Source organism: Oncorhynchus mykiss, chromosome 18, assembly GCF_013265735.2.
Source record: "Oncorhynchus mykiss isolate Arlee chromosome 18, USDA_OmykA_1.1, whole genome shotgun sequence".
NCBI classification, from domain to species: Eukaryota; Metazoa; Chordata; class Actinopteri; order Salmoniformes; family Salmonidae; genus Oncorhynchus; species Oncorhynchus mykiss.
In genome coordinates, this window is record NC_048582.1 from 51,942,093 (window position 1) to 51,967,329 (window position 25,237).

General features: G+C 43.7%; 2 protein-coding genes across 6 annotated transcripts in view; both read left to right on the forward strand.

The window, feature by feature from the left end:
* The window catches only part of LOC110496477 (SNF-related serine/threonine-protein kinase), a 31,590-nt gene extending 24,258 nt beyond the window's left edge, over positions 1-7,332 (forward strand). For all 3 annotated transcript variants that reach the window (XM_036953069.1, XM_036953068.1, XM_036953067.1), the window contains exons 5-8: positions 531-672; positions 3,757-3,969; positions 4,516-4,650; positions 4,852-7,332. In XM_036953069.1, coding sequence (XP_036808964.1) covers positions 531-672; positions 3,757-3,969; positions 4,516-4,650; positions 4,852-6,211 — 1,850 coding nt within the window. In that variant the 3' untranslated portion in view covers positions 6,212-7,332. The remainder of the gene's footprint in view (positions 1-530; positions 673-3,756; positions 3,970-4,515; positions 4,651-4,851) is intronic.
* Positions 7,333-9,250: 1,918 nt separating this feature from the next.
* LOC110496479 lies at positions 9,251-13,881 on the forward strand. 3 transcript variants are annotated; one of them, XR_005037497.1, is made up of 6 exons: positions 9,251-9,913; positions 10,835-10,911; positions 11,039-11,155; positions 11,388-11,501; positions 11,685-11,915; positions 12,063-13,881. XR_005037497.1 is itself a non-coding variant. In XM_036953071.1 (2 exons), the coding sequence occupies exon 2, from the start codon at positions 12,172-12,174 to the stop codon at positions 12,820-12,822; it is 651 nt and encodes a 216-aa protein (XP_036808966.1). In that variant the 5' UTR covers positions 11,519-11,915; positions 12,063-12,171; the 3' UTR covers positions 12,823-13,881. The 3 variants fall into 3 exon arrangements, 1 of the variants encoding a protein (XP_036808966.1); XR_005037498.1 differs by having other exon boundaries at positions 11,852-11,915; XM_036953071.1 differs by lacking the exons at positions 9,251-9,913; positions 10,835-10,911; positions 11,039-11,155; positions 11,388-11,501 and having other exon boundaries at positions 11,519-11,915.
* Positions 13,882-25,237: the final 11,356 nt, after the last annotated feature.

Consider the following 25,237-nt stretch of genomic DNA (forward strand, 5'->3'; position numbering starts at 1 on the left):
TTCTGAATAAGAGAACTGTTTCATGTACTGTAACATGACGTGTGTTAGAGACATTGAAGGATGAACATAAACCCATTTTGTGTGTGTGTGTGCCTGCATGTGTGTTGGTTCTTATGTGTGTGGGCTTGTATCCATGCATGAGCGGAACGTTAATGTGTGTGTGTGTGTGTGTGTGTGTGTGGTCAGGCAGATGCCCTAGGCCAGTGTGTGTATTTATGGAAGTGTCCTGGTCAGATGATTCATGCCTCTTCTGAGTAGAAGCAGGTTGTTCTTATGTAGGTCAGTGGAAAAAACATACAATACCATGCATTGCTTTCTTAGTCTTTCTGTATTTCTCCCTCAATCTTTTTCCCCTCTTTCTCTGTCTGTCTTTCTTACTCTCACTTGTCCTTTCTCTCTCTCTAACTGTTTCTCTGTTTCACAAGTGAAATGTAGCTGTAGCTATACACCTTTCTCCAGGTATATGAAGGACCAATAAGAGGGGCTAACCTCTTTTTTTTTTCTCTCTCTCTCTCTCTCTCTCTCTGTAGATATCTGGAGTCTGGGGGTGATTCTGTTCATGTTGGTGTGTGGCCATCCACCCTTTCAGGAGGCCAACGACAGTGAGACCCTCACCATGATCATGGACTGTAAATATACAGTAGCATCACACATCTCCTCAGCCTGCAGAGAGTGAGTCACACACATGCACGTACAGCCACACTCCATTTGAAAGTACTCTGTAGCTGCTGCATATTTCATGCCCATAGATGTGTGAAGAGCGAGAGTGGAGAGCAGAGGGGATGAGAGGAGAGAGGGAACGTGGAGAGCAGAGGGGGAACGTGGAGAGCAGAGGGGATGAGAGGAGAGAGGGAACGTGGAGAGCAGAGGGGATGAGAGGAGAGAGGGAACGTGGAGAGCAGAGGGGGAACGTGGCGAGCAGAGGGGATGAGAGGAGAGAGGGAACGTGGAGAGCAGAGGGGATGAGAGGAGAGCGGGAACGTGGAGAGCAGAGGGGATGAGAGGAGAGAGGGAACGTGGAGAGAGAGAGGCATAGTATAAAAAGACAGTATCTCTCCTCTCCCTCTGCAGTAGTACCCCAGCCCCAGTCCCAGCCCCAGTCCCAATGCTGTGTTAAGTTGAGTGTATCTCTGATGTTTCCATTAAAACATCAGGCTAATCTATTTTTAACATTGTTCTGCTGCTGCTGTATTGAACAACAGCTCTCTGCTGTGTGTGTGTGTGTGTGTGTGTGTGTGTGTGTGTGTGTGTGTGTGTGTGTGTGTGTGTGTGTGTGTGTGTGTGTGTGTGTGTGTGTGTGTGTGTGTGTGTGTGTGTGTGTGTGTGTGTGTGTGTGTGTGTGTGTTCAGATGGCTTCTGACTAGGCTAGTCCTCATTATACATATCACACCATCGCCAGGCTAGCCCTGTCAGGGGTAGACATATATGAGATGCAAAGCCGCTATTTATTAAAGTAGAACTGACAACTTTTTAGCAACATGAAATCTTACTCAAATCTGTTCATATATATCCCCACAAAGAATGTCAGCTTTTTTTATATAAACTTTCGGATAATCGAGAACTTGAAAATGACCATATCTAAGTGTTCATAAGTTCATGTTTGGGAATGATGTGTATATATAGTAAGGCATTTGTGAAAATTAGATAGCAATATAGCGTGGGAAAGCGGAAAGCGAAAGCGTTTGGACAATTAAGACACTGCAGTATAAATAAAACCTAATAAAAACATCTGTCTTGTCCAGGACCGGAGTCTACGCAGACCGTTGCGCCATAGCCAATCAGAGCTACAGTAGGCCTATATGCAAATAAGCCATTTGGCACTCTAGCCTGCCATAATTCACTTTGAACTGGACTGTGTGTTTACGGGCAGTAGCAACAGCGCAACTTTAGATCATTAGAACACATTCACCACAAGCCAGAAAATACACCTGAATGGATTTCTGCAATTATGTAAATAACACAGGAGTCCTACTACATTTGGGAACTTCACAGTCCTATTCGATCAAACAACCATGAAAAGGTAGGCTCTCTCCCCCTCAGTTACCTATACACATCAACAACACCAAGATCAACAACTAATACTAGCCAGAATGAGATGAGCTAAAAATCTAACGAGGGAACATTAGATAAACCCCCTCAAACTGCTTCAGCTAGTTGTCTGTCAAAAGCACTGATAAACGATGGGGAATAGTAGCCTGCTCGTCCTTCTGCAGTTTGCAGACAACTGAATGGGAACTTGCCTGCCCGTCCATTTGATCCATGCCAAATACATTTGATTGGCAAATAAGAGATACGCTAACTGTGGACAACAGTTGTTCAAGTTCAGCATAGCAAGCTATCAAAACGATTCACATGTCTTGCTAGCTAACCTGCATCTCTAACTGTAGCTACCAAAAAACAATATGAGGGGAAAAAGTCGGTCACTCATCCACTCTCCAATGACATGACATTCTCCCAGCAGCTAGCTACCTAGCTAATGTTAGGCTCCATGTTTTTAGGTTGCTAAATAAATAGCTAGCTACACAAATAGATACACTATCCCATGGGTGTCAAAATCAATCAGCACACCTATGTACATATGATGCTGTATATAGCATTTTAACATATTAAAACAAATCATGTTTGTTCAGCCTTTGCAGCTATGCTTGCAGATGTGCATAATATGGTGCGACCCTAATAAAAAAGTTTTTAACTCCAAATAACAAAAACGAAGCAATAGGTTGTTGTAACATTCAAACTTAAAACATGTTTTTCATTTTTTCTGCACTGCATGGATCACCTGTGCGGTTGAATGCAGCATTGTTGTATGGCGCTCTCAAAATGTATCGTCGTTGAGTAGCCAGCCTAGACTACTGCTCAAATGTTTCTATAATAGACCTACATGTTTGTCCTTTGGATGGTGTTTTGTTGCAGGTTTTGTTATTTGGTTATTCATTGTCAAGCTTTAAAAACCAAAGCCAGACTGCAATATTTGAATAGTCTAGCTAGGAATGTGACATGTGTCTGTTCACTTTCCCTCAACTGCACACTGTAAACGGGACACAAGAAAGCAGCGCGATTGAAGTTGAATTCACCGATGTACGCGCTTCAGGCTGTAATTTCATAAAGTAGATGACTCAAATGTTGACTCATTTATAATCGCTTGTGTTTGACACATGTGCACTAGCTTATTAGCCACGTTATGATTAACTTGTGATCGTTGCCCTTGATATTTTGATTGTATTGATGTTCCCAGCCTTAGTTACATTCGTCCGTTTTAGTCCAAAATATTGAGTCATTGAAACTGAAACAGTGCATTCCGAATGGGTGGAAGCAGCAAACAATGTACCAGGCCATCTGTGATTTACATACAACCTGACTGCAATATTTTTTGGACTACCAAGAAATGTATTGGTGAATTATATTATTCATGTATTGAACTGCATCCATCTATTCTGACAACAATGTCTTACCATACGTCAATTAATTTTTGGTCAAATAGAACCTATTTTTAAAACCTCTTATAAAGTTGGTTTTGAAGCATAAACTGGGAATTTGATATTTTTTACTGATTTTATGATTGTCTGTTTTGTTTCATATCTGCAAAGTAATTAAAACGCTGCCAGTTCCATTTTAAGCCTTGTATTAAGATTTGATTTAACCTCTATAGTTACTATGGTAACCGAAATGTAATAATGAAATTACCATAATTAATTAACTGCACCTTCATCTCCCTCACTCCTCTCTATCTTTCCATCTCTCCTTCTCTCTCTCTAGTCTGATTGACTGTATGCTGCAGAGAGACCCTAAGAGGCGGGCCACTGTGGAGTTGATCCAGGGCCATGATTGGCTGCAGGGAGTCGACCCCTCCCCTGCCACCAAGCTGACCACACCCCTGGTGTCGTACAGGAGCCTATCAGAGGAGGAGCACGGCAGTATCATCCAACGAATGGCACTAGGTGGCATCGCAGACAGGGACACAGTCACAGAGTAAGACACGCACACACACAAAATGAACGTACTGCAATTCTACAAAGGCCTCTCCTTTCCATTTCTGTTCACACAGTCCTGTCATTAGGTTGTGATGATCATTATTAGTGACTGTCCTGTCATTAGCTTCTGGTAATGATGATTATTAGTGACTGTCCAGTATCGCTGTCCTCTCGCATCACTATGCCAGCTGGCGTGACGCTAAATTGATTCCCCACTGTCGTCATCAGCTTATTTATCATTAGCAGCCCTCTGAGCGCCTGTTCTGCAGCTGGTGTCACGTTAAATTGATTCCCCACCCCTGTCTTCTCCGTTGGACTGACAGCAGTCATGACTGTTTCGCTTCGGATCTGCTTGTGTGTGTGTGAGGTTGTTGAGGGTAGCTAGTAGTTATGGTAATCTAGTTTATAAAGTATGTTCTGATGTATGTTCTGAACGTGTCCTCTCTCTCTCTCTCTCTCTCTCTCTCTCTGCCTTTCTTTCTCTCTACCTTTCTCTGTCTCTCTCTTTCTCATTCTCTCTCCCGCTCACCTCCCCTCTCTCTAGAGCCTTGGAGTCTGACCAGTATAACCACATCACAGCTACATATTTCCTGCTGGCAGAGAGGATACTGAGGGAGAAACAGGAGAGGGATCAGAACAACCACACATGGTCCAGCCCCAGCCACAAGGCCCAGTTCAGGTACTGTAAATATACACACACACACTCACACACAACGCAGAATGTTGTGGGCTGTGTTTCTGTCAGTCTGCACTGCACTCAGCCCAAGGGGGGGGTGCTGCTGTCACAGTAAATAAACAAGTAGAGACAGAGAGGGAGGGAGCTGCCACAGTAAATGTTGTTAAAACTCTCTGCTCCCTCTCTCTGCTTAACCCTCTTCAGGCAGTCTTGGCCCACCAGAGTGGACGTGCACCAGGACATGGGGGACGGTTTGGGGGGTACCCTCATCTCCCACCCAGGGGGCCCCCAGTCTCCCGCCCGCAGTGCTGAGAGCCTGGTCCACCACGGACCCAGACCCAAAACATCCCTACTGGAACTCAACCACAGACGGTTGGACAATAACACACAACCCACACACACTCTGACCCTCCAGGCTGATGACACACACACTACAAACAAAGCACTCCCTCCTGTCGGTACAACCAGAGAGCACCAGGACAGGGGCCTCCGGCCTCCAGTCAAGCCCCACTCCATCCCCCTCAGGCTGGGCTCCCTGGCCTCCCCCACCCCCTCTAAACCACGGAGCCCCAGCCTCTTCAGCCTAGATGAGGAGGAGGAAGATGAGGAGGACGAGGAGGATTCGTCTCCCTCGCTTCTCCCTTCTCAGGTGGTTCTCCGGCATAACGTTGCCTCATCTTCATCCTCCCCTTCCTCTGTCTCTAACCGACTGACTTCTCGTAAGAGTGCACCCGTCCTCAACCAGATACACGAGGAGGAAGGAGAGGAGGAGGAAGTAGAGAAGGATAACAAGGAGGAAGGAATGATAGAAGGAAAGAAGTGTGTGTTCAAGCCAGAACAAGCTTTCCTCAGCCTCCACACTGGGATATTGACGTCGTCAGGTGTGTCGTCCCCAGCAACGGTTACCAAGGTGGCAACAGTTGCCATGGCGTCTCCCACCTCAGAGAGGAGAGATGACAATGACTCTGTGAGCCAGCGGAGACCTGACATGGACACGACAGGACCAAGACAAGGAAGACCTAGCTTTGCCAGTGGTGGGGGAGACAGAGGTTGGAGTGGGGGAGACAGAGGAAGAGAAAGCCCCTCTGCTGATGGTACAGGGGCGGGACTAGGCTCGGCCAAAGCAGCCAGCGGATTGGTGGAGAGCCTGAAACTGATGAGCCTATGCCTGAGCTCCCAGTTCCACAGCCTGACAGCTGGGGGAGGAGGGGTAAGGGGGGGGAGCTTGGACCACCAGGACCAGCCAGTGTGGAGGATGTGTATGGGGGGCTCTACCGGCAGCCTGGATAAGGTCTCTCTCCTGGGGGGTCCGTCGCCCGGAGGGACCCACCACCTCCAGCACCACCCCCTTGACCACTTCGCTGACCCACAGTTCGAGGCCCCGTCCTCGGGCACACTGAGGCTGAGTGAGCTGGACCTGGCCAGGGAGCATCACCAGAACCTGAAGAACAGAGTGCTACAGATGCCTCTCAGTGATAAGACTATGTCAGTCAATATACACAGGAGCCCCAAAGAGGGTCTGCTCTGTCCCCCTTCACCGCACAGCTGCTGCCAAGTCATATAGACCACATCTATCATCCTCTCTACCCCCCCCCCCCCCCCCTTCCTGAGGTGGAACAGCATACTTATAGTTGCACAATGACAATCTTTAGTTCATCCATGTTTTTAGACAATCCTATTTCAGTTATTTTAATGCTGACTGAAAATAGGTGGGGACATGACCTCGTGTTGTGAATGAAATGAGAAGTTTAAAAGATAATATCATATTAACCATCAGGGCATCTGCTGTAATTGATTGAAATGCAGTCTGTTACAACTACATTATATGTCATCTTCTCTTCACACACTCTCCATTCGTGACTCTGTAAATATGTTTAAATACAAAGTAGTACTTTAGTAGTACAGTACTTCTATTAGCAGTGCTTCCAGTAGAGCTGTGATGAGTTCTAGTCAGACCCTGACCACTATCAGGGTTGGGCTCAATGCCATTTAAATTCAGTCAATTCAGACAGAATTTTGTCATAAAGAAGAATTGAGGAAAATTGGACTTGAAATTTCAGTTTACTTCCTTATTTGACTGAATTGAAATTGAATTGACCCCAACCCTGACCACTACAACCCCGTAGAGTGTTCCAAGCCAAGACATTAACAGTATCACCCCTGCAAGTGTTGCTCTGTTGTGATGGTGTTTGACATATTCTTGTGCGATATCTAACTATCTAAGTATGTAGATGCCAGTGCATGTGTTCTATTGTACAAGACGACCTCTAGAGTTTAAACATCCACCTGGGGACTGTTCCAGGAAGCAGGATCAATGATTTAGCCAGCTAACTGTCCTAAATATTCTAAAATAACTTCATATTTTCCAGAAATATAGATTTGAAATTAGCATGGTGTAATTGACTTGACAACCAACAACAGTTTAGCTTTCAAAAGGAACCAGAAAAATTAAGATATATCTGACTGTTTTTAAAGTTAGCTGGCTAAATGAATGACACTGCTTTTTAGAACACCCTACCTGTACTGCACTATGACACTGTAATGGCCTAAAACTATGTCACTCCGCCTCACACAACAAATTGTACATCAACAACAACCACAACAATATATATTCCAATAGATATGTATTGAGCCTAATGTACTGTATGTATATGGTAATGTATAAAAATAAACTGATGTGAATAAGAATTATGTTAATGTTGTTATGTTTCTTTCTTGTGTAACAGGGGTGAATATTATTCGCTTCCTTGCTCACCCTTCCTCAACTAGGAGTGATCTTACTTCCTCTGCCTCGCTAACACACGTCACCGACCACTTGACAATGTCTTGGCCAGTCGTGCCACCGAGAAGGGATCGAGTAGAGACATTTTAAGTTGGAAAGTGAGGTTGCGTTACAATATAACTGTTACATTTGGATGTTTTCTTGTGTTGGGTTGGTGTTTTAATCTTTGCTGATATATAACCAAGCACAGACTGCTACTGCAGGTAACAAAGATGAAATGTATTGAAAGGCAGAGTGAAAGAGAGAGAATAGAAGAAAGAGAGAAAGATACACCACGTGAAAGTGTGCCTGAATTGAAAGGACAAAATGTGAGTCGGAGCGAAAAGGAGAGAGAAAAAAAGACGGAGAGAGACAGATGGAAAGGAAGAGAGAGATGGTGGGGGAGAGAGACAGATGGAAAGGAAGAGAGAGAGAGAGATGGTGGGGGAGAGAGACAGATGGAAAGGAAGAGAGAGCGATGGAAAGGAAGAGAGAGCGAGAGAGATGATGGGGGAGAGAGACAGATGGAAAGGAAGGAAGAGAGAGAGAGAGAGAGAGAGATATGGTGGGGGAGAGAGACAGATGGAAAGGAAGAGAGAGAGAGAGATGGTGGAGGAGAGAGACAGATGGTGGGGGAGAGAGAGATGGAAAGGAAGAGAGAGAGAGATGGAAAGGAAGAGCGAGAGATGGCGGGGGAGAGAGACAGATGGAAAGGAAGAGAGAGAGATGGCGGCGGAGAGAGACAGATGGAAAGGAAGAGAGAGATGGCGGGGGAGAGAGACAGATGGAAAGGAAGAGAGAGAGATGGCGGGGGAGAGAGACAGATGGAAAGGAAGAGAGAGAGATGGTGGGGGAGAGAGACAGGTGGAAAGGAAGAGAGAGAGATGGCGGGGGAGAGAGACAGATGGAAAGGAAGAGAGAGAGAGAGATGGAAAGGAAGAGAGAGAGAGATGGTGGGGGAGAGAGACAGATGGAAAGGAAGAGAGAGGGAGATGGCGGGGGAGAGAGACAGATGGAAAGGAAGAGAGAGATGGTGGGGGAGAGAGACACAACAGCAGGTTCTTCAGATGTAGGTGTAATGTGGCAGTAGTCTAAAACACTAAGTAAACTGGAATTGTCCCCAGGACACCTAGTTACTGAGAGGGGGTAGTCATTCAATATGCAATCTAGTCACAGTGTGTGTGCTTGTGCGTGTGTGTTTGTGTGTAATAATAATCCATAATTTGGTGGGTGCTTCTATTTGTCCTATTGCACACATGTACACGTGTGTATTATACACATGTGAATTGGAAGTGTGTGTGTGTGTGTCATCACAATTAACTGGTGTAATCATTAGGCCCTGTCACTGAAAGTAACAAGGCTTTCACAGCAGAGAGAAAGTGAAAGGAAGAGAGAGATCAAAAGAAAGACTGCTTCCTCTGTATTATCATTCTCCAACTCTTTTTGTCATTGTCATGTTGCCAAACAGAAACACACTAACATTGTGCTTGGATGTCTGCCCATATCTATAGAGCTAGCTAGTTATCTGTCCACTGACTGACTTTGGACCCAGGGTCTGTACAGAGCACACCATTCAAACTCTTCCATAATGACAAGGTGACTGTTATGTAGCAGTATTGACTCTTGACACACTGAACCTGTGAACATACACTCTCTTCAACGACCTTCTGTCTGATAAGGGAGTGGAGAGGAAGAGAACCACATAGAGAGAGTGAATGAATGAACCAATCACTGTACTTCATTGATCCCCAAAGGGGAAATGTGTTTTTTCACTGGCTGCAGAAAGGGAAGGTCACAGAAGGTCAGGACAGCCTACTCCTTTCCCACCTTTCAGATCCAACCGGCATTATAACTAGTACGAACAACCGATAATACTCTGGTTAGAACACACTCACACATCATTTCTTGCGATTCCAAGGGTTACGAAGACGTCACCGGTCTCCATGGCTTTGCTGTTGCCAAGATACGGCTCTCTAGGATGGGATGTTGTGGCAGGTGAGGTGAGGCGATAGGGACAGAGGTGACATAAGAGTGTCAGTGTTACATATTAAGGCGGGGTTGGCTCCACTTTAGACTATAAGAGAAGAATGTAGGCATCAGGGTTGAGGTCAAGTCCATTTCAAATGAGTCAGTTCAGCAAGTGAATTGCCAAAGTTTCTGCAACAAGATGCCTTTCTTTAGTAAAACACTGGTGCCAGCCTATTTGCAGTGCCAGCCTGTGTGTGTTGTGTCAGTGATTTGCATTGCTCATCATCCCTTACAGTAGCATAATTTGCATGGTGATACTTCAGCACCACCTTCAGGAATAGTTCCGTCAGTGTGTGTTTGTGTGTGTGTGGTAACTAGACAAAATGGTTTGACTATGATTGGAACAGAAACACACACACACACTGACTGAACTGGTGGTTACGATCAGAGACACTTTACACGTACGTGGTGGATTGAGACGAGAGAGGAGAGAATTATAGATCTAGACTAGATCTGATTACAATTTCAATTTCTCAGGTGAGTAGATGTTTCTGTCTGAAATCTAAACTTATTCCCACTACTTTTCAACATATGGCACCTTAATCCTAATATTTAGTGCACTACCTTTCAAGATAGGGCACCTTATTCTTAATTTATAGTGCGCTACCTTTCAAAATAGGGCTCTGGTCCAAAGTGATTTACTATATGAGGAGTATAGGGCTTTGGTCATTGTAGTGCACCAAATAGGGAGTAGGGTGTCATTTAGGATTTCTTGTATTTTATTTACTGGACATAATACTTAGACTGGCAGCTGAGTCAATGTTAGTCATCTTCAGTGAAACGCATCACAGAGAGAATACATTTCATCTGTTGAATCCTTCAAAGTGACGACCAGAAAGTAGGAATTGTTTCCAGATAATTGATCTATATATTATTTAGTATGCTAGCCAGTAACAGCTAAAGTAGACCAGTAACATAAGGCATTATGGAAGTACTGTTGCTACAACTGTAAAGGTTTGTTGATCATGTTTGATCTGTTTTGTGTTTGATAGTAGTAAAAGGAGACCGAAATAGGTGTGTATGGGCATGATGAAAGTGTTTCTATGAGATATAACCACCTCGTTATGAGAGTGTTTTAGGTGAGCATTTTGCACTACATAGAACTATAGAATAAATAGTGTTGAATTTCCTCATACTTAAGATGATCATGCGTTCCATGACTGAGGTCAATGACATGAAGAGAATGTAACAAATTGACACCCTCCTGATTGCTAAAATATTATATAGGTCCATGTCTGTTCCTGTCTCTTTGCCCCCCCCCCCTCTTTCATGGTCAAATACACAAGTTGTATCACAACCCATCCACTCACGCACAGTTTTTCTGTTAATTTAGAGTGTACAATTTTAAAACTTGAATTAACTTATTTAAAACCATTTTAAGTGTGTTTATGTGTTTAGAGGTCTTAGGAGAGAGGAGGGGACCACTGCCTCTAAAATGAATCTCACTGGGGAACATGCATCCCCAATGTTGAGAGGTGAGATTAATCCAAAGCTGTTGATGACTGTTGTCCATCGCAGAACTCAGCAGTGGTTTTACATCATCATTAGGCTAGATAAGAATAGAATAGATTAGTGTCTAAAGGTCTGTCTGTTGTGTTGAAGCCTAATCCAGCAGGAGAGACCAGACTCAACTGTACCGAGCTGTGCGTCCATGAAGAGTAACCAGTCTATGGATCCACTTACTGTGTCCAGAGAGAGAACCTCTTCTACTAAACTAAAGTAAGTGGGGTGCTCTTGAGCCAAATAGGTTCCCCTAATGTACAGACATAGTGTCCATCTATAAATGTATCAACGAAAGAAGGCTAATAAAATTTGTTAGACATACCTGTAATGCTCCAACGAGAAACCTATCAAATAACTTGGAAATAATTTAAAATAACGTTTGTAGAGATGTATTTTGTGACACCTCAACATCTTCTAAATAGCTCTTGTCTGTGTGTGTCTTTTCCAGGGCACATCAGAAGAGACCAGTCTCACCTGCACACAGCTGTGTGTCCGTGAAGAGTGACCAGTCTATAAATCATCCAATCATGTTCAAAGGTGGAGACTCTTCTACTAAACTACAGTAAGCGAACATCAAGATCCTCGACATAACTAGTGTATTGTTTAGGTATGCATGTCATTCTCCAATTAGAAACTTATAAAATAATTAGTGAAATAAAATAAAGTGTAAAGATTGTATGCTCAGTGACACCACAACATCTACTTAAGGTCGACATAGATATTTATTGTCTCTGTGTTTGTCCAGAGTTCATCAGGAGAGATCAGAGTCACCTGTTCCCAGCTATGTGTCCATGAAGAGTCACCAGTCTATGGATCCACCTGTAATTTTCAGAGAAAGAGACTACTAAAACAAAGATGGGGCATGAAAATGTCTCAATTCAGTCATTGTCACTTGTTGCTTTTTTTCAACAGACAAGTGACTCTGGTCTATGGATCATCCAATCCTCTGAGTTGGAAACATTACTACTGGACAAAGGTAAGACATTAGGGCACTGGTTAGTGAGTTACCAACACTGTCTATATTGATTAATTATATTCTATTGGGCCATGTTACCAACAAACACAAGTGGTTCCAAGTAAAAGTCCACTAAAGCTACAGCCCTTGTTTCTTTGTGTTTTCCAGGGTCGACCAGGAGAGACCAGACTTGGATGTTCTTCATGGGCAAGGAGAGGAGACCTGTCAAATCTTCCATGCACTACAGTCACAGAGAGCCAACACTGAGTCTGAGTCTATGGTGGCAGCTAACTCACCTAAGGGCTCTGAACCCAGCAGCAGTGGCTCTGGTCCAAACAGCATGCAGGAGCACTTAAGGAAGAATAAGGACATATTAGGGAAGCAGCACAGTCCCATTGATTACCTTAGTATTAGCTCAGAGAGTGGTGATAACCCTGGTTCCTTTATGGATGTCACACTGTCCAAGCGTGAGGGCTACACTGTTCCCCTGCAGTGCCACCAGCATGAGGCAGCCATGATCGGAGACGCCTTCCGGAGCCATGGCCAGGTCTGTAACTTTATAGTTGTCTACCAGAGTCAGCCGTCTGTTCCAGGAGAGGACGTGATTCTACTGACAGGGGTGGCCGGCAGTGGGAAGACCACTTTAGTGAGACGACTGCTGGTTCATGTCTGGATCAGGGCCTCAGACTCCCAGAAGCTAGAAGCTCTATCCTTCAGAGAGCTCAATCTACTCAGTGAGCCTCAGAGCCTGCTGGAGCTTCTCCTAACGCACTTCAGGCACCTGTTCTGGACAAATTTGTCAACTCCCAACATGGCCAGATCCTGCTCATCTTGGACGGGCTCAATGAGCTTCCCCCTTGACTTTGAGGGTCGCCTCGGCCGGCACCTAGCAGCTGACTTAGAACTGGTGTGGACCAGGGGAATCTGACTGTTTAATTAAAACAAAGCATCGCGAAGGCGCAAGGTGGGTGTTGATGCGATATGATTTCTGCCCAGTGTTCTGAATGTCAAAGTGAAGAAATATGGGTCTTTCAGTCAAGCATGAACATGTGAGGGTGGTTACACCAGACTCAATGATTTGCTGCGGGGCTATTGTAAACAAATCCTGACCTTGACAGGAAGCCAATTTGAGAGTGATGGCTCAAACGCATCCTTGGCTTTGGCTGGGAGGGGGGGGAGTTAAGTCCTGTGAGACGGCTGATGAAAGTGTACTGCTGGCATCAGTTTGATCACAGAGCGGCTGTGGTGAAGCGTTTAAACACGCGTATCCCATATACTTAGCTAACTCTAAAACCGCAAAGGTTTGAATCGAACGCTGGCTTCGGCTGGACCCGCTAACAGTGGAGCACTAAATGGAGATGGAATGTGCTTAGCGGTTATGGACACTGCCAGGTCTCAGGTCCGCCAGGGTGCGAGACTCTACACATTCTATGTGTGAGCTGTCCTCCACACTCCTTGGTGCATGTAGTGGAGATGGCATGTGCCTTACCATTAACTGACACTACCAGGCCTCAGGCTTGCCTGAGTGTGGGACACCACATATTGTAGGTGAGGAGGTCTCCTCTACGCTCACTATACTCGAGGAGGAGACTAAACCCATTGGCCCCGCAGTGATAGGGCTTTGCATGAATCTGGCTCATGGCCTACGAAGTGTGGAGAGGTATCTCCAGATGTCTGGGGAGAGAGGCCTATATCTGATGTGGGTAGTACCATCCACGCCCATTGATTTGCTGTGGAACCATAAAATGGACGGAAGAAGCCCAGGTTCTCACTGGGCACGGATCACTGAATGTCAACTTGATGAAATTCAAGAGGAGCGTACCCACCTGTAGTAATCCTGCTCAGTACGACAGGAACCGCAGGTTCAGACATTTGGTGTATGTGCTTGGCTGAGGAGCCAATGGTGCGAAGCTACCATCTGTGGGATTATGACTGAACCCCTCTAAGTCAGAATCCCCCCTAAACGTAACGATACCGTAGCGCCGCAGATCTTCGGTTGGCCTGGGATAGCCTGCCCGGGATAGCCGTTCGTGAAGGGATTGGGGTGCGGCCGGATGAATTGCCGCCCCTCTCCTGATGCTCGCTGCATTTTTGTGGGGAACCTGGTGCTAAATCACTCATAGACAACCTGATTCTGGGTCAGGGTTTCTTACGTAGCAGAGCAGCTCACTCGCTGCAATTTATTGAAATTCAGCTCTTGCACAATCAATGATTGGAGTCAGAATTTGTGTTGTTTTATTAGTCCACCAGCCTCTTGACGATTGACCACAAGTTCTCAATGGGATTAAGGTCTGGGCAGTTTCCTGGCCATGGACCCAAAATATCGATGTTTTGTTCCCCGAGCCACTTAGTTATCACTTTTGCCTTATGGCAAGGTGCTCCATCATGCTGGAAAGGGCATTGTTCGTCACCAAACTGTTCCTGGATGGTTGGGAGAAGTTGCTCTCGGAGGATGTGTTGGTACCATTCCTTTTTCATGGCTGTGTTCTTAGGCAAAATTGTGAGTGAGCCCACTCCCTTGGCTGAGAAGCAACCCCACACATGAATGGTCTCAGGATGCTTTACTGTTGGCGTGACACAGGACTGATGGTAGCGCTCACCTTGTCTTCTCCGGACAAGCTTTTTTCCGGATGCCCCAAACAATCAGAAAGGGGATTCATCAGAGAAAATGACTTTACCCCAGTCCTCAGCAGTCCAAACCCTGTACCTTTTGCAGAATATCAGTCTGTTCCTGATGTTTTTCCTGGAGAGAAGTGGCTTCTTTGCTGTCCTTCTTGACACCAGGCCATCCTCCAAAAGACTTCGCCTCACTGTGCGTGCAGATGCACTCACACCTGCCTGCTGCCATTCCTGAGCAAGCTCTGTACTGGTGGTGCCCCGATCCCGCAGCTGAATCAACTTTAGGAGACGGTCCTAGCACTTGCTGGACTTTCTTGGGCGCCCTCAAGCCTTCTTCACAATAATTGAACCGCTCTCCTTGAAGTTCTTGATGATCCGATAAATGGTTGATTTAGGTGCAATCTTACTGGCAGCAATATCCTTGCCTGTGAAACCCTTTTTGTGCAAAGCAATGATGATGGGACGTGTTTCCTTGCAGGTTGACAGAGGAAGAACAATGATTCCAAACACCACCCTCCTTTTGAATCTTCCAGTCTGTTATTCAAACTCAATCAGCATGACAGAGTGATCTCCAGCCTTGTCCTCGTCAACACTCACACCTGTGTTAATGAGAGAATCACTGACATGTCAGCTGGTCCTTTTGTGGCAGGGCTGAAATGCAGTGGAAATGTTTTTTGGGGATTCAGTTAATTTGCATGGCAAATAGGGACTTTGCAATTAATTGCAATTCATCTGATCACTCTTCATAACAATCTGGAGTAAATGCAAATTGGCATCATACGAACTGAGGCAGCAGACTTTGTGAAAATTAATATTTGTGTCAATCTCAAAACTTTTGGCCACGACTGTAGAGACCAGAAGTCAGAGGTCACCAGGTCAATGTTTCCCTGCCTGGAGGTCAGGAAGGCCCCAGGGAGACGGCCCAAGTGAATAGTTGTGTGAGTGACACTGTCCTTCAGGGGGGCAGAGCAGGCAAATGAATGTGAGAAAATGGACAGATAAAAGAGTGTGCAATGTGTAGGCCCACTTGAGTGTACATTCTGAACCTTGTTTGAGGTGTGTGGGTCACATGACCAAGGAGCTATTGAAATTCTAAAGATTACAAAATGTATGTAAAATCGTGTGAGATGAAAATGGACAAACTAAAGGATGTGCCATATATATTGCTAGTGAGTGGATGTTCTGAAAGTAGTTTGATGGTTGTAGATCATAAGACTAAGGAGCTATTGACATTTTAATATTTTAAAAAATGATCATAAAATCTCATGAGATGCAAATGGACAAACAAAAGGCTGTGCAATGTGTAGGCCCAATGAGTGTACATTATGAACCTTGTTTGAGGTGTGTGGGTCACATGACCAAGGTGCTATTGAATTTCAAATGCAACGTGTGTCTATGCCATCGGGTTAACTAGAACCAGTTTTGAAGGTTTTAGGAGTAACGGTTAAAAAGCTACTGAAATGAGAAAAATTGGATTTATCATTATGTTGATGGTCCTTAACTGCTGTTAGTGGACGTAAGGAAAACTACAGAGAATATCCGTCAAATATCCAACCTGAATCTGTCTTTACCTCGTTTGCCTGAGGCTGATGCCGCGCAGGTGCTTGTACTCATTCTTGTGCACATGCATATTGTCACGAACCGGCTCAAAGCCCGTAACAAAGGGAGACAACGTGGAGATAAGGAGTAACAAAATATATATTTATTAACTAAAGCCACTAAGGAAAATATACAATGGTGTGTGTAATCAGTAATCAGTAGTGTAAGTGAGTGTTTTGCATGCATGAATGTGATAATGCAGGGTGTTGAAAGGTGCCAAAGCAAACAAACCGCCACCAAGAACCACAACACAATCAACAAAGGTGTCTGCATGGAGAGAGTCTTCCCATGAATGTGGAAGAGGTCTATTTATCCTGGGAGACACCTGGCCCAGGTGTTTCCCATGAAGCTGACGACCCTCCCAACTCCGCCCACCGGCATCCTAATAAGGAAACAACTCACTCGCATTCAAATGCGCACGTGCACACACACATGTAAATAGTGCCGCACATGCACTGAAATGCATATAGTTGGCCTAGCTGTTTTGTTTTTTGTTGTCTTTTATGTATTTTATTTTGGCATTGTTGTTTCTCTTTTTTCTCTTTTGTAAATTTTGTCGCTCTGGACGGGAGACGGTTAGATGACTGAATGTAATGTAAACGTTGAGCGGCTTCACTGCATGTACATTGTATGTTTTAATATTTGCATGTGATTTTCATGATTTAAAAAAAGAGAATAAAAAAAACAAACACGTTATAGCAATATGTCAGTCGATGACGTGTCATGCAACCATTGGTTGATGCATACAAAGTCTGAGCAGGTGACTGCAACCACAGTTTTCAATCGTGTCCTTTTAACTTCATATCCCGCCTTATCCTTTGACTGTTTTTGTTTGATAACTTTGTACCTTTTTGAGTTAGCTTTTTACCATCATTATGATCTTGGAATCTGTTCAAATAACCTGAAAAACAATCAATCCCTTATTACCCAAACCTTGGAACTGCGTGACAAACTGTAAATGTGTGATAATTGCAATCAAGAAATCTCAAAAGTTGCCCAGTTTCCCTGATCTTGCTATGGCAAACAAGCTGGTTTTACCATACTGTAATTATCATTTCTGCAGAGTGATTGTTCTCAACTGAAACTCATAAAGAACTACCCAAGAAGCATTAGGCTCTGTCTGATATGCACTTTTAAACACCTGAGGAAGCTCCACTCTTTTCACTGGCACTGTAGCCTTGACCATGGCATTTGTTCACTGACATCCCCTCCCTCCATACTTTCATTCATTACATATTTTTATTTCACATTCCTGAAGCTGTTCTGTTGGATTTCTGCTACAGTCCTTGAGCACATGGTCAATACAGATAATATAGAAAAGATGCCCAAAACTCTGACTGAAATGTACACATACTTCCTGGAATTTCAGTCCAAATAGACAAATGTGAAGTATAAAGGGGAAGGTGAGACTAATCTATGCTGGCACTGGGGAAACTGGCTTTCGAACAGCTTGAAAAGGCAATCAGATTTTCTATGAGGATGACCTGACTAAGTGTGATATCGACATCAGTGAAGCATCATTATACTCAGGATAGTGCACGCAGATCTTCAGAGAGGAGCGTGGGCTGTACGTGGAAAAGGTGTACTGCTTTGTGCCATCTGACCATTCAGGAGTTCCTTGCCGCTCTGTATGTGTTTCTCTCATTCAACAACAGCAATGTTAATCTAATGACAAAAAAGAAACCAACCTCACAAAAACTTCTGAAGATGTTCAATGAAAATCCTACAACCAACAAGAGTGCAGTGAACAAGGCCTTAGAGTGAGAATGGACACCTGGATCTGTTCCTCCGCTTCCTTCTGGGCCTCTCTCAGGAGTCCAATCAGACTCTTCTACGAGGGCTACTGACACAAACAGGAAACAGAGAAATTAGGTAACAGTCAAGTACATAAAGGAAAAGATCAGGGAGAATCACTCTCCAGAGAGGTGCATCAATCTGTTACACTCTAGTGGAGGATGTTCCTGAGGTCAGGAAGTCTCGGAGAACTCTTCCCTGCACAATGTTCAGCTCTGGTCTTTGTGTTGCTAACTTCAAAGAAGGAGCTGGAATGTGTTCAATCTGAAGAAATGCTCCAGATCTGAGGTTGCTGCCAGTAGTCAATGTCTCCAGAACAGCTCTGAAGTTAATCAATACCTAACATAGACATATGACAAAGATCAGAAGAAACCATTAATTTGTATTACAAAATTTATACAATTATATGTTAATATAAATTACATGTTAATTGATAAGCTTGGCCTATGTATGTCTTATAGGTTGAATCAATGTAGCCTCACAGAGAGATGTGGTGTAGCGCTCACCTAAGTTCTCAACTCAAACTCCTCACACTTAAGAGAACTGGACATTGAGAGACAATGACCTGCAAGATGCAGGAGTGAAGCTGCTGGCTGCTGGAGTCCACACTAAACTGGAGTCCCTGAGGTTGCTATTCCACACTGTAAACTGGAGTCCCTGAGGTTACTATTCCACACTGTAAACTGGAGTCCCTGAGGTTACTATTCCACACTGTAAACTGGAGTCCCTGAGGTTGCCATTCCACACTGTAAACTGGAGTCCCTGAGGTTGCTATTCCACACTGTAAACCCAGAGGTTACTATTCCACACTGTAAACTAGAGTCCCTGAGGTTACTATTCCACAGTGTATACCCTGAGGTTACTATTCCACAGTGTAAACCCTGAGGTTACTATTCCACACTGTAAACCCTGAGGTTACTATTCCACACTGTAAACTATGAGGTTGCTATTCCCCCCTGTAAACCCTGAGGTTACTATTCCACAGTGTAAACCCTGAGGTTACTATTCCACACTGTAAACCCAGAGGTTACTATTCCACACTGTAAACCCTGAGGTTACTATTCCACACTGTAAACCCAGAGGTTACTATTCCACAGTGTAAACCCTGAGGTTACTATTCCACACTGTAAACCCTGAGGTTACTATTCCACACTGTAAACCCAGAGGTTACTATTCCACAGTGTAAACCCTGAGGTTACTATTCCACACTGTAAACCCTGAGGTTACTATTCTACACTGTAAACCCAGAGGTTACTATTCCACAGTGTATACCCTGGGGTTACTATTCCACAGTGTAAACCCTGAGGTTACTATTCCACACTGTAAACCCAGAGGTTACTATTCCACACTGTAAACCCTGAGGTTGCTATTCCCCCTGTAAACCCTGAGGTTACTATCCCCCCCTGTAAACCCTGAGGTTACTATTCTACACTGTAAACCCTGAGGTTACTATTCCACACTGTAAACCCAGAGGTTACTATTCCACACTGTAAACTCTGAGGTTGCTATTCCACAGTGTATACCCTGAGGTTACTATTCCACACTGTAAACTCTGAGGTTACTATTCCACACTGTAAACCCTGAGGTTGCTATTCCACACTGTAAACCCTGAGGTTACTATTCCACACTGTAAACTGGAGTACCTGAGGTTGCTATTCCACCCACACTGTAAACCCTGAGGTTACTATTCCACACTGTAAACCCTGAGGTTACTATTCCACAGTGTAAACCCTGAGGTTACTATCCCCCCCTGTAAACCCTGAGGTTACTATTCCACACTGTAAACCCTGAGGTTACTATTCAGACAGTACACGCAGAGGTTACTATTTCTCACTGTAAACCCTGAGGTTGCTATTCCACACTGTAAACCCTGAGGTTACTATTCCACACTGTAAACTGGAGTCCCTGAGGTTGCTATTCCACCCACACTGTAAACCCTGAGGTTACTATTCCACACTGTAAACCCTGAGGTTACTATTCCACAGTGTAAACCCTGAGGTTACTATCCCCCCCTGTAAACCCTGAGGTTACTATTCCACAATGTAAACCCTGAGGTTACTATTCCACACTGTAGACCCTGAGGTTACTATTCCACACTGTAAACCCTGAGGTTACTATTCCACACTGTAAACCCTGAGGTTACTATTCCCCCCTGTAAACCCTGAGGTTACTATTCCACACTGTAAACCCTGAGGTTACTATTCAGACAGTACACGCAGAGGTTACTATTCCACACTGTCAACTGGAGTCCCTGAGGTTGCTATTCCACACTGTAAACCCTGAGGTTACTTAGAAGTTGACAAACTGCAGAATGAGAGAAAATAAAAAAATGTAAACAATGTTTCCATCCAGCAATTTTTATGTGAATAAATTAAATGTTGGATAGAAAAAACAGGCCTGATTGAAACAGTATAATTGTTGGTAAACGAGTTGACAATGGTTTAATAATCCAACAGGGGCAGTCTAGACAGGTCAAGGCAGGCAGGGGTCAGTAAACCAGAAGTGGGGCAACGGTACTGGAAGGCAGGCAGGCTCAGTGTAAGCAAAGGTACAGGTCAGCAGGCTCAGGGTCAGGCAGAGTGGTCAGGCAGAGTGGTCAGGCAGAGTGGTCAGGCAGAGTGGTCAGGCAAGCGTCAAAACCAGGGGGGGCGAGAAAAAGAGAGACTGGGACAGCAGGAGCTGAGAACAAAAATGCTGGTTGACTTGACAAACAAGATGAACTGGCAACAGACCAACAGACAACACAGGTATAAATACACAGGGGAAAATGAGGAAGATGGGCGACACCTGGAGGGGGTGGAGACAATCACAAAGACAGGTGAAACAGATCAGAGCATGCACACTGAATAGTCTATTCAGCTACAGATTAAATAATAAACTTCACAGGGTGGTGAAAGTGCACAGTGATGATGAGCTTGATGCTCATTTCCAATAAATATGGAGGTTCCTAATTTATGCTGGTGACATGATGATCAGTGCTTAGCATTCAATTGACAAATGAAAATGATCTTGCTCTTATCCATGTCATGAAGCTTAGGCCTCAACACTCCATGTGCTATATCTGCGAGCTTGTGACTACAGTGCACATGCCAAGACCAGAGTGGGCACATTTGCTGTTTATTGCAGACTTTTTGTGCCAAAATCATCGACAGAGTTAAAAATGGGATGGAAACACATCGTATTTAAAAAATTGTATTCAATAAATTCTAAGTTATTAGACGAAGCGCTTTTTATTTGCAAGAAGCCAGTTTGATGGAAACAGACCACTGCAGTTTAATTTGGCATATTTTATGTGAGAATATTAGAATATTTACTTGAAAATCTTTCAACAAAATGACGGAAACCTGAGTATAGACATGAATTGCTTATTCAATTAACATAAAAATGGTTTTATATGAATATGTGTATAAACTTTCAATAATTATTTGTTATTTTAATTCATTTAAATGTCAAGTGTAAACCTGTACAGCCAAGGGGTTACATGTGTATAATGGGTAGCAGTAGTGTTAATGAAATCATGATAAACTCTCTGCAGGCTGTCAGGTTGTCTGGTCACAGAGGAAGGATGTGCTTCTTTGGCCTCAGCTCTCAAACTCTTCACACCTGAGAGAGCTGGACCTGAGCTACAATTACCCAGGAGACTCAGGGGTGAAGCTGCTCTCTGCTGGAGTGGAGGATCCACAATGGAGACTGGAGAAACTCAAGGATGCAGAAAGTGTGTTGTTGTTGTGTCCATGATCCCTTTACCCCAGCCCCTGTCCTGCTTCCTTACTGAAGAACAGTATGCGTGTAATGCATTAGGCTCCCTCACTCATAACAAACCATAATGCACTCTTGAAATAATGCATTAAGTGTTGCTATATTACCTTATGTAAGGTGTGTTAAGGGGACATGACTGTTAGTAAGCTCTTACAATCCACTGGGCACAATTTAATCTATGTTATTTCCACATCATTTCAGCATCACAAAATCTATGTAATGATATTAAATCAACGTGCAAAACTCATTGAATTTGAAAAAGTCATCAAAGAAATGAAACTCCCCAACACCTGGTACACGGGCACAGATCACATGGATTACGGCAGCCCCCCTGCACCTCTCTGCTTCAGAGGGGTTGGGTTGAATGCGGAAGTCACATTTAGGTTGAATGCATTCAGTTGTGCAACTGACTAGATATCCCCTTTACCTAATTAATTTATAAATAGGCTTTCACTAGAAGTTCTGGATAATTGAAAAACATCTAAATATTCTAATATGTATGATTCTGTGTCTCGGTATCCTTCATCAGATTCCTGTGATCTCACACTGGACCCAAACACAGCACACAAATGACTCCCTCACTCTGAGAAGAACAGAAAGGTGAATACGGCAATAAAGGTTCACAAGTATCCTGGTGAACTGCTAAGAGTGGTCTGTCATCAGGTGCTGTGTAGAGAGGTTCTGACTGGGCGATTCTACTGGGAGGTAGAGGGGAGTGGGTCACTGCCAAATACAGGAGTAACATGTAAATATGCATACTGTGCAGAAAAGGACAATGGTGTTTGTTATGATGTAATGGGATAAAAATAACAATTCCTGGAATCTGTATTGTGCTGATGGCGGTGCCTACATGGTCAAGCACAATAATAAAAGCACTGATTTACAGTGTATTCACCCCCTGTAACGCTCGTCGTTGGTAGAAAGAGAGGAGGACCAAGGTGCAGCATGGTAAGTATTCATATTCTCCTTTTAATGAAAACGAATACTTGCACAAAAACAACAAAACACGAGAACGAAACGAAAACAGTCCTGAACGGTGAAATACAAACATAGAACAGAAAATAAACACCCACACAACACAGGTGGAAAAAGGCTACCTAAGTATGATTTTCAATCAGAGACAACTAACGACACCTGCCTCTGATTGAGAACCATATCAGGCCAAACGCAAAAACACAACATAGAAAACGGAACATAGACAACCCACCCAACTCACGCCATGACCATACGAAAACAAAGACATAACAACAGAACTAAGGTCAGAACGTGACACCCCCTTGGAGTTTTTCCTATTTTGTTGCATTACAACCTGTAATTTAAATAGATTTTTATTTGGATTTCATGTAATGGACATACACCCAATAGTTCAAGTTGGTGAAGTGGAATGAAAAAAATAACTTGTTTGAAAAATTTAAAAAAAATAAAAAACTGAAAAGTGGTGTGTGTATTCACCCTATTTGTTATAAAGCCCCTAAATAAGATCGGGTGCAACCAATTACCTTCAGAAGTCACATAATTAGTTAAATAAAGTCCACCTGTGTGCAATCCAAGTGTCACATGATCTGTCACATGATCTCAGTATATGTACACCTCTTCTGAAAGGCCCCAGAGTCTGCAACACCGCTAAGCAAGGGGCACCACCAAGCAAGCGGCACCATGAAGACCAAGGAGCTCTCCAAACAGGTCAGGGACCAAGTTGTGGAGAAGTACAGATCAGGGTTGGGTTATAAAAAAATATACAAAACTTTGAACATCCCACGGAGTAACATTAAATCCATTATTAAAAAAATGGAAAGAATATGGCACCACAACAAACCTGCCAAGAGAGGGCCACCCACCAACACTCAGGGACTAGGCAAGGAGGGCATTAATCAGAGAGGCAACAAAGAGACCAAAGATAATCCTGAAGGAGCTGCAAAGCTCCACAGCGGAGAATGGAGTATCTGTCCATAGGACCCCAGGCCAACGTCATGACAACTTTAAGCCGTACACTCCACAGAGCTGGGCTTTACGGAAGAGTGGCCAGAAAAAAATAAGCAAACATGTTTGGTGTTTGCCAAAAGGCATGTGGGAGACTCCCCAAACATATAGAAGAAGATAGTCTGGTCATATGAGACTAAAATTGAGCTTTAAGGCCATCAAGGAAAACGCTATGTCTAGAGCAAACTCAACACCTTTCATCACCCCAAGAACATAATGTTTTTCATCAGCAGGGACTGGGAAACTGGTCAGAATTGAAGGAATGATGGATGGCACTAAATAAAGGGAAATTCTTGAGGGAAACCAGTTTCAGTCTTCCAGAGATTTGAGACTGGGACTGAGGTTCACCTTCCAGCAGGACAATGACCCTAAGCTTACCGCTAAAGCAACACTCGAGTGGTTTAAGGGGAAACATTTAAATGTTGTGGAATGGCCTAGTCAAATCCCAGACCTCAATTCAATTGAGAATCTGTGGTATGACTTAAAGATTGCTGTAAACAAGCGGAACCCATCCAACTTGAAGGAAATGGAGCAGTTTTTCCTTGAAGAATGGGAAAAAATCCCAGTGACTAGATGTGCCAAGCTTATAGAGACATACCCCAAGAGACTTGCAGCTGTAATTGATGCAAAAGGTGTCTCTACAATGTATTGACTTTGGGGGGTGGATAGTTATGCACGCTCAAGTTTTCTGTTTTTTTTTTGTCTTATTTCTTAATTGTTTCACAATAAAAAATATTTAGCATCTTCAAAGTGGTAGGCATGTTGTGTAAATCAAATTATTATACAAACTCCCCAAAAATCTATTTTAATTCCAGGTTGTAAGGCAACAAAATAGGAAAAATGCCAAGGTGGGGGGGTGAATACTTTCGCAAGACACTGTAGCTGTTCCCTCCTTCCACTTCCACAGAGTAGGGGTGTATTTGGACTGGACAGCTGGTACACTATCCTTCCACAGCATCTCCTCTGACAGACTGACCCACCTGTACACATTCCATTCAAACATTCACTGAGGGGTTTGGCCTTGGGGTTGACTCCTCATTTTCCCTGTGCTTCATAAAATAGACCCCTGGGTCCTGGAGGGACACACACACAACACAGATAAATACAGATGCCCACATTTTAGTCATGAATATAACATATGTAAACAGACTGAAGTTGACAGACATTGTAAACTAGATTTACTTAATCAATAGAGTTTATCACACTGTGCTGAGAAACCAGGAATATGTTTTGTGAATAATAATGTGTATATTATGTTTATCTGTCAGATTGTTGACACAATAATCCTGCTTCTTTATAAACTGTTGCAATAACAGTACTATGACTTGAATTTAAACCATGTCACATATATACTAAATAAAGAGCAATAAAGGTGTTTTTAAAACAGATTTAAAAAACACGATTTTAGGCTACTCTAATTTCTAAGAAGAAAATGTAATGTTCATAATGAAGTGTAGTAATGAGAGGTTTATTTCACTGTTCCACCTTCCACTGACTCTCTCCTTCATTTCACAACTCAGGCTGACCCAGTGTCCACATTACTGTCAAAATAAATCAATGCTTCCCGCTCCCCTCCCTTGTTCCCATACACT

Excerpts from the sequence above, each read along its gene's own strand:
- LOC110496479 (XM_036953071.1), top strand. The coding sequence starts at position 12,172 with ATGGTGGCAGCTAACTCACCTAAGGGCTCTGAACCCAGCAGCAGTGGC.